At 37.0% G+C, this 18057-nt stretch overlaps 1 protein-coding gene across 5 annotated transcripts in view; it reads left to right on the top strand.

Annotated features, from left to right (window-relative positions):
* The window catches only part of LOC131160494 (probable LRR receptor-like serine/threonine-protein kinase At5g63710), a 42710-nt gene that overhangs the window by 23317 nt on the left and 1336 nt on the right, over positions 1-18057 (top strand). For 3 of the 5 annotated variants that reach the window (XM_058116250.1, XM_058116249.1, XM_058116252.1), the window contains 2 exons: positions 4055-4396; positions 17029-17423. In XM_058116250.1, the coding sequence (XP_057972233.1) occupies positions 4055-4396; positions 17029-17423 (737 nt within the window). The remainder of the gene's footprint in view (positions 1-4054; positions 4397-17028; positions 17424-18057) is intronic. The other 2 variants (XM_058116251.1, XM_058116253.1) reach the window with 2 other exon arrangements.

Below are 18057 nucleotides of genomic sequence, written 5' to 3'. Positions count from 1 at the left end.
TTCACAATTGGAGAAAATATTTCCTGTGAAGTCAATGCCCTTCTTCTGCTGGAACCCTTTGACCACTAATCTGGCTTTGTAACGCTTGCTACCATCATGTGCATTCTTTATTCTGTATACCCACTTGTTGTGCAAAGCTTTCTTCCCTACTGGCAATTCAGTTAGTTCCCATGTTTGATTCCCCAACAAGGGAATCCATCTCATCCTTCATGGCTAACTCCCACTTGCTTGAATTTTCATCTTGCAAGGCTTTATCATAACACTCTAGCTCACCACCATCAGTTAATAGGAGATAATTTAGAGCAGGTGAATAACGCTGTGGAGGTCTAATGGTCCTAGAAGATCTACGGACCGCATCTACAGGTGTACTCTGATTTACATGTGATTCTACATTCTCTTTATCCTCTTCACCCCTTTCTTGGACAGTACTTTCAGTCAACTCATCTAAGTTAACAAACTCAGATTTCTTCTGATCTATCTCTGTGACATTTAACACTACAGTTGACCTGTCCTTGTAGATAACCTGTTCATTAAATATCACATTTCTACTTTTGATGATTTTCCTGTTTTGTTCATGCCAAAACTGATAGCCAAATTTCTCATCATATTTTAGACTTTGCATCAAGTTTACTACAAGCATCAGAATCAATATGAACATAAGAAACACAACCAAAAACTTTTAAGTGAGAAAACTTTACCTCTTTATTGCTCCAAACCTCTTTAGGAAGTCTGAACTCCATGGGAACTGAAGGTCCTCGGTTTATCAAGTAAGCTGTAGTACTAACAGCATCAGCCTAGAAAGTTTTTGGTAGTCCAGCATGCAACCTCATACTCCAAGCACGCTCATTGAGAGTTTTGTTCATGCGCTCAGCCACACCATTTTGTTGTGGTGTCCCAGGAATGGTCTTTTCCATTCCGATTCCATGTGCAGCGCAATATTCTCTGAACCCTCCATCTATGTACTCTCCTCCATTGTCTGACCTCAAACACTTTACTTTCAAATCTGTCTCTGTCTAAATCATAGCCTTCCACTTCTTAAAAGTTTCAAATATATCAATTTTATTTTTCAGAAAATAAACCCATACCTTTCTGATTGAGTCATTAATGAAAGTAACATAGTACCTTGAACCTTAAAGGGATGCAACAGGAGAAGGCCCCCACAAATTTGTGTGCACTAACTCCTATTTTTCGGCCTTCGGTGTCCTACCAGTTTTCAAGAAACTCACCCTTTTATGCTTTCCTAAGATGCAACTTTCACACAAGTCAAAATTAACGGACTTCAATTCTGGTCGTTTCCCTTTTGACAGCAGCATCTTCATCCCTTTCTCACTCATGTGACCAAGTTTGCGGTGCCATATGCTTGTATTAGTACTTGCTTCTTGTGTCTCTTGGACTTGAGGTCATGTATAGAGTACCAGATTTCTTTCCACAAGCCAATACTCTGGCTCCCTTTGTAACCTTCCAAGTGCCACCAGCAAACAACATTGCATGCCCTTCATCATCAAGCTGTCTGACAGAAATCAGATTCCTTCTCAGGTCAGGTATATGTTATACCTTCTCCAGTAACCAAATAGACCCATTGGGCAACGACATCCAGACGTTTCCCATACCCACAACATCCAAGGCTGTACCATCAGTCAAATACACCTTACTAAAATCTCCTACTGCATAGTTCTGTATGATTTCATGGTGTGAAGTGGTACAAAACGAAGCTCCTGAGTTCAAAACCCAATCATCAAGTGGACTGTCTACTGCAAGAAGTAATGCATCCTGTACCTCTTCTGTTACAGCATTAGAAGAATCATCCTCATTCTTCTTCTTAAGACTTTTGCATTGTCTCCTAAAGTGACCCGTTTTTCCACAGTTCCAACATTGTCCTTTTTGGCCAGATCTAGATTTACTTCTGTTGCGATTATAATTTCTAGATTTTGATTTGCCTCAATCTGAATTTCGGTCATTACCTCTGCCTCTTGTCTCAAGGTTTAGGGCAGAACCAGATCCTGAAGTTTCACCCGCTTCTCTTTTGCGAATCTCCTCAAGCCAAAATTAAATCCCGTATATCATTGTACTTAAGTTTTTCTTTTCCAGTAGAGTTGCTTACTGCCATCCTCATTGCCTCCCAACTGTTTGGCAATAAAGCCAAAACGATCAGTGCACGAATCTCATCATCAAAATCAATTTCTACAGATGACAATTGATTTGTGATAGTGTTAAACTCATTCAGATGTTGTACTACTGATGCATTCTCTGCCATCTTCAAATTAAATAGTTTCTTCATCAGATGTACCTTGTTATTTGCTGACGGTTGTTCATACATCCCAGACAAAGCCTTCATTAGATCTGTTGTAGTCTTCTCAACGTTGTGTGCAACAGACCTAGACAAAGTTAATCTGATAACTCCCAGTACCTGTCTGTCAAGGAGAGTCCATTCCTCGTCCTTCATAGTAGCAGGTTTTTCTCCTAGAAGCGGCAGATGCAACTTCTTCCTATAGAGATAATCCTTGATCTGCATCCTCCAGAATCCAAAGTCTGTGCCATCAAACTTTTCTATTCCAGACGCCTTTCCTGCTTCCTCTACCGTTGCTCCCACTCGAACCTAACCCTAGGCTCTGATACACGCCAAAGAAAAATCGATCGCACGCTCAATTCGTCGCTCCATGGACTAAGCCTTAGGATATAAATCTCTCATTAAGGAAAAGTCGGGTCATCATCCAGATCGAACGCAACTAGGCTCCACAAAGCCCAACATAGGGGAAGGGTCATCATAGTGTATGCAGCCTTATCCCTATTTTTATGCAAAGAGGTTGTTTTCTTGGACTTAAACTCAGGTTGCAAAGGAACAACTTTACCGTTGATCCAAGGCCCGCCCTCATTTTGGATACTCCTAGTGAGTTCATTCATCATCATTACAAAAACATAACAGCTCAAGGCATATCCTTGATGTATACATATTGTGATTATAAATTTCTAGACTCTCCATGTGTATTCCTAACACTAGTCACTACTTTATCCTTAAGGCAGTATACCTCCTACATACCCCCTACTCTCTTTTTTTTCTTTTTCTAAAACCCACCTCTAAACTTCCCTAGTTACCATATCATAGGCTTCTCAAATTCAATAAAATGCATATGCAAGTCCCTTTTTTCCTTAAACTTTTCCATTAATCTTCATAAAAGATAAGTAGCTTCTATAATTAGCATAAAACCGAATCGATTTTCTGAGATCCTCGTTTTTAACCTTAGTCTTTGTTCAATTAACATTTCACAATTTCATGTATGACTTACAAATTTAATTCCATGATAGTTATTACAATTTTGAATATCTCTTTATTTTTATATGTAGGTATTAAAGGGTTTTTCCTCCATCCTTTTGGCATTTTCTTAATTCTTATAATTGTGTTAAATAAATTAGTTAATTATATAATTTTGTTATCACCTAGGCATTTCCAAACTTCAATTGGGATGTCATCTGGTCCTATGGCTTTTCCGTTTTTCATTTTTTTAATGCAATCTCATGTGCTTAACTTCATTAACTTTACATGGGAGATCTTTACTCCTCTCCATCTTAATATAATTTCTTCTTTATCAAAAAATAAAATAAAATGTGGAAGCTTCAACCTGAGGAGATGATTAAAGCCATGATATTACTAGGGAAAACTTCATATACACACTTGGTGCCATTTGCTGCCGAGCTGTTCTAGCAATTCTATTTCAAAAACCCAGTCCAGTTTTCTGATTTCCTCTACCAGGGCAAACAAATATACAAATTATCACGAATTAATAATCTAGGAGAACTCCTACTTTATTTGAAGTTGTAATGACTAATGAGTGCATACTAGATACTTTCAGTTTTTTGTCCTCCCTTCGATTGTATTTCTTTCTTCTCCTTCTCTAGAAATTTCTCTTTCCATGAAAAAAAGAACTGCTATTGTGATGGCTGCTATGATTTGCATATTCTGCATCTGCATGAAGCCATGGTAATTTAAGCTGATGACCTTTGCATATGGCATCCATTGAGACTTGGCAAACTGACATCAAATATTTTGTTCCTCTAGGTGAACATGAACACAAAATTTCCTTCGACCAGATAAGAAGATTTTCATGCCGTGAGCTGGAGCTTGCTACTGATAATTTTAGTGAAAGCAACATAATTGGCCAGGGAGGCTTTGGTAAGGTTTACAGAGGTGTTCTCTTAGATGGCTCAAAGGTTGCAGTGAAACGTCTTACAGATTATCACAGTCCAGGTGGAGAGGCTGCATTCCAGAGGGAAGTTCAACTTATAAGTGTAGCTGTTCATAGAAATCTTCTTCGATTGGTTGGATTTTGTACGACATCATCCGAGAGAATCCTTGTTTACCCATTCATGAAAAACCTGAGTGTTTCAAATCATTTGAGAGGTATGCCTCCACAAGTACCATTGATCAATGTGAACAGTAAGCCCCCTCCCCGGTGCATGGAAGAAAAAAAAAAAAAACAGGAAAAAGAAAGTAAGAAATGGACCACTTTCTCTTAAATATATTTATACTTAACAAATAGAATTAGGTTGCCTGGTAAGTATGTTGTGGCTTAAATTTTTTTTTTTTTATATCTATCAAAATGGACATTGATATAACTAGAGTAACCAAACTAACATTTGCAAAGCCTTTATTAGGTTCAATGATACAGGATTTCTAAATCAAAGCAGAGAACTGTTCAATTCTTATTGTTAAAGTTTTAACTTTAGCAAATTAAAGTTGCCTAAAATTTTATATTTCTTGGATTTTATAACCTTGATTTATCTTCAACTTCATAAGTATTTTTTTTTTCAGCCATGTTGCTTTTCATATTCAAGCTTTTCAAAGCTTGATACATTGTTGGCCCATAACCTAACAGCTTAAGCTTTTAGGTAAAGTGGTATTTAACATGGTATCAAAGCTGGTTACTAGGAAGTCCTGGGTTCTAGTCTTGTTGCCCGTGCTCACTGTGTGGTGTTTAGAAAGATTATTATATTATGTGTAATGGATGTTATTTGTCATTTATTTATCTCTCTACCTGCTGTTGGACTGCACGTGTGGGGTAGTGTTAAAGCTTGATATACATTATTGGCCCACAACCTAACAACTTAAGCTTTTAGGTGAAGTGGTAATCTAACACTAGGAAGAGAATATTTTTAATGGTCAGGTATAATGAGGATTGTTGACCAGGTTAGCTGCTGCATTTTTTGGGTGGGAAGATAGATTTGGTGTGGCAAAAATTCAAGTGCTTCATATATATATTTGCTAGGCCAGTGATTCAAAAATCTTAAGTTAAACAATAGCATCGTTTACAGTGATCGGGTCTCTAATTGTGCCTATGTCTGCTGTTTCAAGAAGTATTTCTGAGTCCAATATCAATAAGATCAGTTACATATATGCTATACCTAGCACTTTCATTGAGGATTCTCACTCCTTACAAACTCTCAACAAAACTTGGGTCCACGACCCACCCAAACACTAGGTTTCAAAAATTCACAAAGAGAACATGCAACCCCCAAGACAACAGTGGAAACAAATTCTCTCTCAATGAGTTCTTCAATAATGTAGAAGGTGAGAAATAATAAGAACTTGTTTCTTTGGTTCAAGATGAGATGTCTTAGAGGCCACAGTTCTCAGTTAGATTATATCAAGCCATAATGAGCCTGTAATTAGCTGCTGCCATGTAACTGCCATGTAATTAGCTGCCATGTAACTACCATGTAATCAGCTCAAACGTTGCTATATAATGACAAGAACCCTCACAAAGAAGGGATTCAATACAATTTATATGGTATCAGAGTCTAAAACTTGAATTAGGTTTTCTGGGTCAATTTCTTTTGTGATTGTGAGGATTGTTAAGTCAACTTAGGCAGTTTTCTTTGGTTTCGGGAATCTCTGGGCATTAGAGGTTCATTGTGATGTGAGTTTTGTGGCTATTGGTAGTGTCTAGGCATCATTGTGGTGCTGCCAAGACATTCTTGGGAGAATTTTGTGGTCAGTAGTTTCTGTGCATAATTGTGGAGCTGTAGAGACATTCTGGTGTGAGTTTGTGGCTGTCTGAGAGGCCTGGAGGCTGTCGGCTTGATCTGGGGTGGCTGGTTGTGCTGGACAGATTGTATTGCACACACGGTTGCTTCTCATTCTAGGGCAGGTAATTGTTTTGGGCTGTTTTCTTTGTGTTGGGCTGTTTGGGCTTTCCTGGTTGGACTGGTTTTGACCTGCTTCTAGTGTATTAAGCCAGAGGGGTTATTTTAAGTCAATTGTTTTTGGGCTGTATTGGGCTTTGTGGTTTGTGCTTTGCTGGTTGGTGTTTTTCGCATTTTTTGTCTTGTTTTTTATTGTTGCGTTACGGGCATCATGACTACCAACTTAGATTCTTGTGGTGTGCACTTCACGGGTAAAAATTATGGTGCTTATGAATTTCATTTCCGCGTATTTGTTATGGGGTCATATTGATGGTAGTGACTCGGTTCCAACTGAGCTTCTTAATTTGGTTCAGTGGAAGGTCAAAGATGCTAGAGTAATGTCATGGATCTTAGGATTTGTTGATCCTTAGATTGTCCTATATTTGAGGCCATACAAAACTGGTAAACGTATGTTGGAATTTTTGAAGAAAGTTTATAATCAGGACAACATAGCCTGACGTTTTCAGTTGGAATATGAGATTGCCAATTACACTCGGGGCGATCTCTCCATTCAAGATTATTTTTCTGGGTTTCAAAACATATGGGGTGAATTTGCTGATATGGTTTATGCTAAGGTGCCAGTTGCATCTCTCTCTGCAGTTTAGGAAGTTCATGAATAGAGCAAGAGAGACTAGTTTTTGATGAAATTACGACCTGAATTCGAGGCAACTCACTCTAATTTGATGAACCGTGATCCTTTTCCTTCATTGGATGTGTGTTTTGGAGAATTAATTCGGGAGGAGCAGCGTCTTGCAACACAAGTCATTTTTCAGCAATATAAAATGACATCTAATGCCGTTGCGTATGCAGCTCATGGGAAAGGCAAAGGTAGGGATATGCGGAGGGTTCAATGCTTCAGTTGTAGGGAACATGGGCACATTGCTGGTTCAAAGAAATTTTGCAATTACTGCAAGAAGCTGGGCCATATTATCAAAGAATGTCCTATTCGTCCCCAGAACCGTCAAGCTCATGCCTATTAGGCTGCGGTTGGTCCTTCTTCTTCTGCTGGTTCTTCTACAGCTAGTGATCAATCTGTCCTTACACCAGAGATGGTTCAGCAGATGATTATGTTAGCCTTTTTTGCCTTAGGGCTCCAAGGTAATGGTATCAGAGCCATGGTTCAACATTCTCCCTAGGATGCTGGGCATGTGGTGCCGCCGATTTGGAGCCCGATGTGTGAGGGGGAGATTGTTGGGGTTATCCTACATCGGTTGTGGAAGGGGTTGGTGGTCAGTTATTAAGTGTGAGGGAAAATCTCACCCCATGAGCTAGCTTTTGGGGTTGAGAAGGCCCTGTAATTAGCTGCTGCCATGTAACTGCCATGTAATTAGCTCAAACGTTGCTATATAATGAGAAGAACGCTCACAAAGAAGGGATTCAATACAATTCATAACAGTATATTACTCATTTGGATGATCCCACATTTTAACTTAAACTCTCTTATTGCAACTAGCTGTTTGGGAATTCAAACTGTTTGATGGGCTTCAATTTTCCCCAAGATTGTGGTCCAAGTTTCTAACTAGATTGGCCTTAATGAAGTCCATGTTTATACTTTTATTTCCAGCAGTATATCCCCATAATATTCCAGCAATTAAATTCCCGCCAAGATATTATGCATTCCAAAATGACTGCAAATTTTTGCAAAACATCAATCTCAAATTTGGAAACAAGTCCCATATGAATTAATGTATTATTGAATTAAATCCTTGCAAACAGATGTTTCCGTAACATTTCAAATTAAGAGTAATATTCCTGCTCATAAACTTCAAATATCCAGAAGATTTGCTATTGAATCAATGTTCTAAAACTTTCCAAGATTCAAAAATACCAAGATTTATTAAATTGCTGGCTCAAATGTTGCGAAGAATTTCAATGGCACAATCTGCCAGCAAAACTCAATCGAAGTCCACATAAGCTTCCTTGAAAACAAAAGCAAGTCAAATTATTCATATCTATTTGGAGTATAAAGAGTTGACTGGAGGTATACTTAAAATATTTCCTTTTAAACATTGAACCAAGCAAGCCACATTAATAATCTCCTAGATACATCATTAGACTGCAAAACAATGAACCGCAGATACATAAAATATGCTCGCAGAAACACAAGTTCTGACGTGCATTGCAAGCCATGAAAAGTTCTGTCGAGAATGAGATGACTCGTGTTAGTATAGGTCATCTCAGGTGATAGTTATAACTGATTCAAAAAGCAACACATAATGGGATGCTTTATGCAAAAGATGAGGCAGATCATCTTACTGCAAGTTCAAATGCTTAAAAACAAACTTATATATATAGAACACTCAAATAACCTCAAGATTAAGATTATTCTTTATCAGATGAATGGAGGAAAAGTACTTTAATGCCTATAAACAAAAATAAAAGAGATATTCAAAATTGTAATAACTATCGTGGAATTAAACTTATGAGTCATACGATGAAACTATGAGAAAGGGTAGTTGAACAAAGATTAAGGTTAGAAACATAGATCTCAGAAAATCAATTTGGTTTTCTGCCTGAGAGATCTACCACAGAAGCTATTTATCTTTTAAGAAGATTAATGGAAAAGTTTAGGGAAAAGAAGAGGGACTTGCATATGATATTTATTGACCTTGAGAAAGCGTATGATAGGATACCTAGGGAAGTTCTATAGTGGGTTTTAGAAAAAAATGGTGTATGTTGCAGGTATACCGATGTCATTAAGGATATGTACGATGGAGTAATGACTAGTGTAAGGACTATAAATGGAGAAACTAGAGAATTTCCAATTGCCATAGGTGTACATCAAGGATCTGCTTTGAGTCCTTATTTTTTTGCTTTAGTGATAGACCAATTGACTAAGAGTATTCAAAAGGAGGTTCCATGGTGTATGTTGTTTGCAGATGATATTGTATTAATTGACGAAATTAGGGACGGAGTAGAGACTGAGTTAGAATTATGGAGAGAAGCTATGGAATCTAGAGGCTTTAGGATAAGTAGAAATGAAACAGAATATATGAAATGTAATTTTAGTAATGATAGGAGGAATATTGGTGACAAAGTTAAACTTGATGATGAAGAAATAAATAGCACTTGTAGATTTCGATACCTTGAATCTATTATGCAAGCTGAAGGAGAAATTGAAGATGATGTAATGCATAGAGTTAAAGCAGGTTGGTTAAAATGGAGAAGTGCTTCAAGTGTGCTATGTGATCGTAGAATACCCTTAAAATTGAAAGGAAAGTTTTATAGGACAGCTATAAGACCAGCTATACTATATGGATCGGAATGTTGGGCGACGAAGAAACATAATATCCAAAAAGTAAAAGTTGCCGAGATGAGAATGCTTAGATGGATGAGTGGTATAACATTGAAAGATAAATTAAGGAATGAACATATTCGTGGCAAGTTAGGTGTAACTCCTATAGAAGATAAGATAAGGGAGGGACGACTTAGATGGTATGGACACTTGCAACGTAAACCTTATAGTGCACTTGTGAGGAAGAGTGATTTAGTTATTGTGGGGGGCAGTAGAAGGGGTAGGGGTAGACCTAAAATAACTTGGGAGGAGAGTAAGGACTTAATATCTTTGAATCTATCAAAAGAAATGGTCCATGATCGCATAAATTGGCGGAAAATAATTCATATAGCCGACCCCACTTAGTGGAACTAAGGCTTGGTTTTGTTGTTGTTGTTGTTGTTTATCAGTAAAGAGAAATCTATATAAGAAAGGCATCAAACATCAACCACTCTGTAGAGTGTCGCAAACATGAAGGATTATTATGATCATTAACAATTTGCCCACTAAGCTTGCTGGAGACAACAGCAGTCCACTGGTCTTTGCAAGTCTGAAGCAGAGTATTTTTTTGATTGAAAAAGAAGATTTTATTAAGGAGCATAAGTAATCCTTAATAAATCCTCCTTAAAAGTTACAAAACAAAATCAACATCAATCAATACACGACAGCCAACCAATCAAGTTGTAAATCAGAAAATGAAAACCCTTTGAGACACCACTGCAAAAACCCGCAAGGAGGCCAAACACTGAACCCTACCTCAAAGCATAACTGAAGACATCTTCTTCCCCTAAAAAAATATCAGCACTCTATTCCAACCAAATCCCCCACAAAACTGCAAAAAAATTGCACACCTCCACAAGGCCGAAGCATCCTTACCCGTTCGAAAATATGAAAAGTGGATGGCCAAACAAATCTTCCACTGACTCTGGAACCAACCAATTATCTCCAAATAAACCAAAAAGGTGGTTCAACACCCTCCAAGAAAAAGAGCAATGCAGGAAAGCAATGTGAGAAGCAGATTCTTAATTTTGAGAGCAAAGAGAACAAACATCTGGTGATAAAGCTATAAAGGCCTCCTACTCTGCTACAGATTGTTAGTGTTTACCCTATTAAGAATGACCAACCAAATAAAAGCCTTAATCTTCAATGGAACTTTTGCCTTTCAAATGGATCAATGAAGCAGGAAAGTCAAGTTTTTATTGGTTAAATGCTCAAAGAAATACAAGAATACTCCCCAGAAGAATCAAGAACCCAAGAATGAGTCTCTCCTTTGGGAAAGGAGCCTACCATCCTACAAACTTAATAAGGAGGCAAGCTCCAAAACATCCCCATCCTTAAGAGCCGTACAAAAATGGAAATCCAATGGAAACCAGCCTCATCAGAAATAAAGAAAGAAGAAATTGGTTCATTTTGCAAAGACGACAATCTAAATAAACAGGGAAAAGATGAAAAAGCAAAAAACCCCCCACCCAAATGTTTTCCCAAAGCGAAATACGACACCCTTTCTGACAACAAAATTTGTATAAGGAATAAAAAGAGGATATAAATTTGAAATACCCTTCCAAGGACTATCACAAGAACATCTCAAATCCAAATTTGCACCCCATTCATTATCTTGCAGATCAAATTTACTCTTAATAACTATGTGCCAAAGGGAAGACTCCTTTGAGGGAAATTGCCACAACCATGTACTCATTAAAGCAAGGTTCTTAGGCACCAACTTACCAAAACCCCAACCCCAATCCTTTTTAGACCTACAAACAACCTCCCAACTAACCAAATGATCTTTATTTTCCCCCACCATGGACCAAGAAAGTCTCTCATGATCTTCTCAATAGTTTGACTATCCTCACAAGTATTCTAAAGATAGACAATAAATAAAGAAGAATACTAGCAAGGCAAGTTTGAATGAGTGTAATATGCCCACCTAGAGAAAATAAAGCTCCCTTTCCAACCTTTTAGATACCTTCTCCACCACAGGATCCCAAAAACTAAGTGCACCCAACTAAAGTGAACAATTCCAAAGATCTAGAAATATCCAAATTAATACAAGCTAACCCACTTTTCCCCATATATATTTTTAAATCAAAAACCCTCTCAAACAATTGCAAAATAGAAGGCACATTAACAAGAGACTCCCTATGATCTTCCAAAAACAAAATAGTATCATTAGAAAACTGAAGATGTGAAACCACAACCCACTCACTTCCCACCCCAATCCCTTTCACAAAACCTCTATTTGCAGCTCTAAAAATCTAATCTACTCAAAGCATCTACCACAAGAACAAACAAAAAATGAGAGTGGATTGGATCTCCTTGCCTTAACTCCCCGTGAAACCTTGAACCAAGATTTAGACTCTCCACTAATAATAACAAAGAAAGAAGGGTTAGATGAATACCCCCTCATCCAAGATTGCCATATTTGACCAAATCCTTTTCTTCAAAAGATTTTATCAAGAAAATTCCAATTAAATCGATCATGAGCCTTTTCAAAATCTACCTTAAAAACCACACTGTTATTTTTCCTTCTACTGACATCCTTAGCAACTTCATTTGCTACTAAGTAGCATCCAAGATCTACCTATTCCTAACAAAGCACTTTGAGCCTCCGAAATAGTATCCCCTATCACAAAACTCAGCCTCTTAGCTAAAACCATAGCAATGATCTCATAAACGCTAGTCACTAAACTGATTGGCCGAAAATCTGCAACTTTAACAGACCTACTCTTCATTGGCAAAGTGATGAAAGTAGGATTAATGCTTTTACCTAGAACGCCATTAAAAAAAATTTGATTGAAGATCTTCACAAAATCTCCTCTAACAATACCCCAAAAATTTTGGAAGAAAGCCATTCTAAACCCACATCTAATCACTACAAATAGGGCTTCAATCTAGCCCCTCATTCATAGCCCTACAATCATCCTCCTTCAGTAAACAAATAAGCAAAAAACTCGGTAATCTCCCTAGTAATCAAAGAAGAATTACTAGTAACCTCTCCACCCTTTAGTACCAATTTTGAAATGATATTGCCCCTCCTCCTACCAGTAGCCAAACTATGAAAGGTTTAGAATTACAATCCCCCCTTCTCTAACCCACTTAAATTTCGTAACTCCTCAATTCCCTAAAAATCACCTTTAAATCATTAATCAGCTTTAACCTGTTCACCTTATCACTTTCAAAATAATCTCATTTACATGTTGTCTTTCTTCACCCTAAAATCACCCCCCCCCCACCCCCCCCCCAAAAAAAAAAAAAAAATTCAACATTCCTGATTTTTGACTCTTCTTGAAGGCACTTTACTTTTTTTCATAGACCTAAAACTTTCCCAACCCTTCTCAACTTTTTTACTCCAAACATTCCTAACCAAAGATTGGAAGGACTATGACTAAGCCATATCTTTCAAATCTAACGGGGTTGGCCCCCACTTGCACTAGATTCTAAAAGAAGAGGGAAATGATTTGATATTGGCCTAGATAAAATTCACTGAGAAAGATTAGGAAATTCATCCTCCCACTCACCTCTCTAAACGACTAGCAACCTCCCCTGAAAAATTGACCAAGAAAATAAAGCATCACTCAAAAGGAAGATCCCTCAAGTCACAATCTCTAATAAAGCTATCAAAATTCTTCATACTTGAAGTAAACCACCCACATCATTTATTTTCCCTCGGAAATCTCACCACATTAAAATACCCCCTAAAACCCACCTAGGATAACAGAAACCATAACGGCAAATAACTCGTCCCAAAAATAAGACCTAAGAGCTGGTCTAGAAGGACCATAAATGGACGAAAACCACCATTGATCCCTACCTTTCACTTCCTACAAAACCTAAAAATTAAAAAACCATGCAAGACCATCTATTCTAACAACTGAACGAGTATCCCACAAAATAAGGATTCCCCCAACTGCCCCTGAGAAGGAAGAACCTCCCACTCCTTAAACCTACCTTCCCAAATGCTACATTCACACACTCAAGTTTATCTCTTCGATAAAAACATTGCTAGGAGAACTCTTATTCAAAATTTCCCTAATAAAACCCCTCTTCCTCACATTTCCTAACCCCCTACAATACAACTAATGAACTCCATGACTTAACAGTTCCGCCCCCCCCCCCCCCCCCCCCCCCCAAAAAAAAACTCCCTCCATAATTCACCAAAGCAGCTAAATTGTTCAATTTTGCACCTTCTTTTTCTTTTTCTTTTTCTCTTAGGTCTTAGGAAAAATGGCTACTTTCATTTCTTATCCACAACAGTTTACCATCTTAATTACCCTCCTCTCAAGGAGTTTTTGAGGATCCTAGTCTCTATCATTCCCTAATGAGTTAATAGTCACGACCCCTCCGTCATAAGATGTATCCTTTTACCACAAAGAATTAAGAATAGGATTTGACAAACAAGGAATGGCTAATGTACGTCTTTGGGAAGTGAGATCCCCTTGCTTTTCCATGAAAAATTTAATTTCAGCCATACTACCTCAACAACTGAAGCATACTCATTACTGATTTGAACAGGAAGACTATCATTGGAAGGAATGGTAGTCAAAACCCCCACTTTGACTAAATATTCTAAATGATCATTTGTGCTCTTCATATTGTCAACATTTACCTGAGCATCTTTAGAGGTCCCTTCAGAAACTTCATTCCCCTCAAGCTGTCCAACTAAGAAAGAATCACTTAAATCCATTGTAGTGGATGGTACCTTAGGAAGACGGATGGCATTGCAGTTTGTGACTTATTTGGTGAATAACCCAAAAATCCATTACCTATCCCTTGTTCTGCCATCAACTGACCGAAAAATAAACCCTTACCTGACTCACATAACCTCTCCAAATCATCATCAGACTTGTTAAGGCTTGATGTGTTGGCCCACAACCTAATAGCTTCAGCTTTTAGGTGAATTGTTAATCTGACAAGACTCATAAAAGCTTTCCTATCCAACATCGTCCTCTTTCAAAGATAAAACTTTATGCTGCTCACATTTTGTTTCTTTGGGCTATTCAAAGAAAATAAAAAGAGAAGAAATGGCTTTTTTGCATAGGAATAATCTTCTGTGAATTATTAGATTGCACTATTTTTTCTCCTACAGATCCTTCATCACCCCTTGGAGTATCGACTTCCACTATCCCTTGTAAATTATCATTTCCATCCTTTACTGTTTTCTTCTACAGTTCATTTTTTTACCAAAGAAGTGCTGTTCTGTTTCAGCAATAGAATGAACCGTACCCAACCCAGTATGTTCTGCGACATGTCTTCATTAATCCCGGTAACTCCATCAAGATTATTTTTTTGAACCACAGCCCAACTTTTACTGCTCCCACTTTCAATTGCACTTGGCCCAAACTGTTTTACCAGTACCAGTCCCTTTCTTAACTTCATTAGGCCAATAATGTTAGGCCCATTACGGTAAAAATCGGGAACTAATTTCCCAACTGGTTTAAAATTAACTAACCCAACCCTCTCTTGAAATCCCCTCCTCTTCCCACCTTTACGGTCTAAAACTTGCAAACTGGTAACCTCGATTATGAACCAACCCTTCGCCTGCCGTTGAAGATGAACCCAGATTATTTGCGATCTTTTTCCTGCATTTTTGAACCTAATCGTTACTAGTTATCAAAGAAGATCCCTGATTATTTGCATTCTGGATCCTGCAAGTTCGAACCAAATTGTTGCTAGTAATTGAAGAAGATCCCAGATTATTCACGATCTGGTTCCTGTCTCATACATCTTGTTTCTTGTCACATCCCTCTTCTGTATTTTTTGTTGACATAATAGTTGCCAATACTTACAAACACATGACATGGTATACCATATACGACATGGTACTTTTTTTGAGGATTAATCAACAAAAAATCTTACGATACATTTTGTGTATCATACTATCATGCAATGCATGATATGATACAATGTAAACTGCACTCACCTAATTAAGACACTCGTTGCTGCTAACACATTTTTCCTCCTTTTTTTTTTTTTAATTCAAGACTCTGAACCCATGTCTTAAATTTCAATATTGACTAAAATTTCGAGGCTTCTAAAGTATGGACATTTTGATGTCAATGTTGACTTAAATTTATTTTAAAAAATGACGGAAATTATGAGTAAAACATAAAATTATTTGATAGTAGACATAATAATGCAGCATTTATATCTAAATGATTATAAATAAAATGCATCAAGGACAGGTATGAGTGTGTAAGGTGCAAGAACTGTAATATAATGATCATATTAAACATGTTCAATTAATATAAATGAAATTCATACATTAGGTGGATATTATTTATTATACGAAATATAGAATAAATGGTCAAGTAAAATGTTGTAATTGAAACCCAAGTTTAATTTGTCATAAAATTTCAAATGTTTGAAAGCTATTCATATCCTTTTCATAATAAAATCTTTAGTTTTGTGTAAAAAACAAGATAATTGAAAGAGAAATCTCAATTTGGGTTTTGAATCTCAAATATGAATTTCAAGGAAATTTCACTCTATAGTTAAAATTTCGACTGAAATTGCTGAGATTTTGAGATTCAATAAGATTTCAAGTGCTAGTTTGATTTTGAGGGTGATAGAAAGCAGAAATTCCAAACATTTTGCGGAAATTTAAGACCATGCTTGCAACACCTTAAGGTTATAGGATATCCTATGAAGGCTACATGTGGCTTTGGCAACATTTTTCAATCTCGCATAGGCCAAGTTCTCTTTTTCCCTTCATAATTTTGCATTTAATTTCTATTTTTATTAACGTAGAAGCAAGTTCTTTTTATAGATGTTTTGGGAGTGAAGGGAGTTTATTAGGCACACCTTTGTACAATTTGAAGTTTTGATAATTGACATTTTGGCCTATAAAGTTCAGTTCGAGGTTCTTTTTACCTTATTTATTTATTTATTTTTCTTTCTTTGCTTAGTTATACTTGTATGTATGAAAGGACGGCAATCAGGAAGAGAGTGGTCTTTATGGGATTGACACACAGACACAATGATGGAAAAAAATTGAGGTTTAAGTGAAGCATTAACCAGGGGGTGCCTTCGGGCACTTGGACTAGTTAGACAAATTTGGCATATGATTCTGGGATGAAATGCTACAGATTGTTGAAATAAATACTTATATAGTCCTTTTGTCTCACCTTTAACTAGTGGTTGAAGAACATGCTTTTCATCCGTTATTTATTTATTTTTTTGGATCTCTAGAAATTTACACCAGTGATTAGCTTGAGTTTTCTTGTGACCTTCGTTAGTCTTTCTACATGGGTTTGGCACCCCTAAGTGCACTGCTAATATAAAACTTGCTACTCTACATTACATTGTAATGCCATATATACGTGAAAGTAGATAGATTGATAATACTGTATATACATCTATGAATATTTCTTTGCTTGTTGACAGAATTTTCTGACACATGATACAGTAAGTATGTGATATTGAATACTGAAAAATTGATACACGACACAATACATGATTTCACAACTATGCTTGAGATAGCTTGTACTAGATAGTGAATAATTATGCTGAATGAATTGACCTATTATTTTCAACATTGAAATTTATTATGGTTATCTTCCTTTTGATATGTTCCACAGATTTAAAACCTGGAGAGAGATGCTTAGACTGGCCAACAAGAAAACGCGTGGCTTTTGGTGCAGCCCATGGTTTGGTATACCTGCATGAGCATTGCATTCCTAAGATTATACACCGTGATCTAAAGGCGGCAAACATTCTTTTGGACGATGATTTTGAAGCTGTTCTTGGAGATTTTGGACTAGCAAAGTTGGTTGATACAAAATTGACCCATGTAACAACTCAGGTGCGTGGAACCATGGGACATATTGCCCCAGAATATTTATCTACCGGAAAATCATCAGAAAAGACGGATGTTTTTGGATATGGTATAACACTTCTTGAACTCATAACTGGTCAGCGTGCAATAGATTTGAGTCGGCTTGAAGAAGAGGAGGATGTTCTACTGCTTGATCATGTAAGACTTTGTTCTGCGTCACTTACTTTTTTGACCCCCTGGGGTGGTTGGTGAGGATGGATACATTCCTATTTCTCACCTAAAAGAGCATAAACTATTTGTCGTTTTCTTTGTTTTACTGATTCTTGCTTCATGATATATGCAAAACTGTATATAGATGTCAATCATTCAAGGTTTGGAATAAAAAACACCATCTTAAATCTCCTCCTATCATTCTCTTATGATACAATATTATTCAGGTAAACTATTGCCTTCAAGTCACTGACATCCTCCATCCATCTGCAGCAATACCTTAATCCTCGTCTTGCTTCATAATTTCAGCTATCGGAATAGGACACATCTTTTCCCAAGTTGCGTTCAATCGCTGATTGAATTATTGTTTCAGAAATCATTCAATATACTTGAACTGTTAAATTCTTTGCATCCTATTACCTCCAAATCCAAAATTTCTCAATCATGAGATTAACAGCTTGCTCCTTTTCCGTTCTTAAATCTGACTCTGATAAATAATAATCCTCTTCCTGCTTCCTCTTTTTCTCCCTATTGCATTTGACGGCATTTTGGTTGTTTTGTTCTATGAATACTCCATATTTGTGCCTTCTAAACAATTATATAGTGAGGAAACTATTCTTGA

The sequence above is a fragment of the Malania oleifera genome, chromosome 7 (genome assembly GCF_029873635.1).
Source record: "Malania oleifera isolate guangnan ecotype guangnan chromosome 7, ASM2987363v1, whole genome shotgun sequence".
In the NCBI taxonomy this organism is placed as follows: Eukaryota; Viridiplantae; Streptophyta; class Magnoliopsida; order Santalales; family Ximeniaceae; genus Malania; species Malania oleifera.
This window is presented reverse-complemented; position numbering and strand designations above follow the sequence as displayed.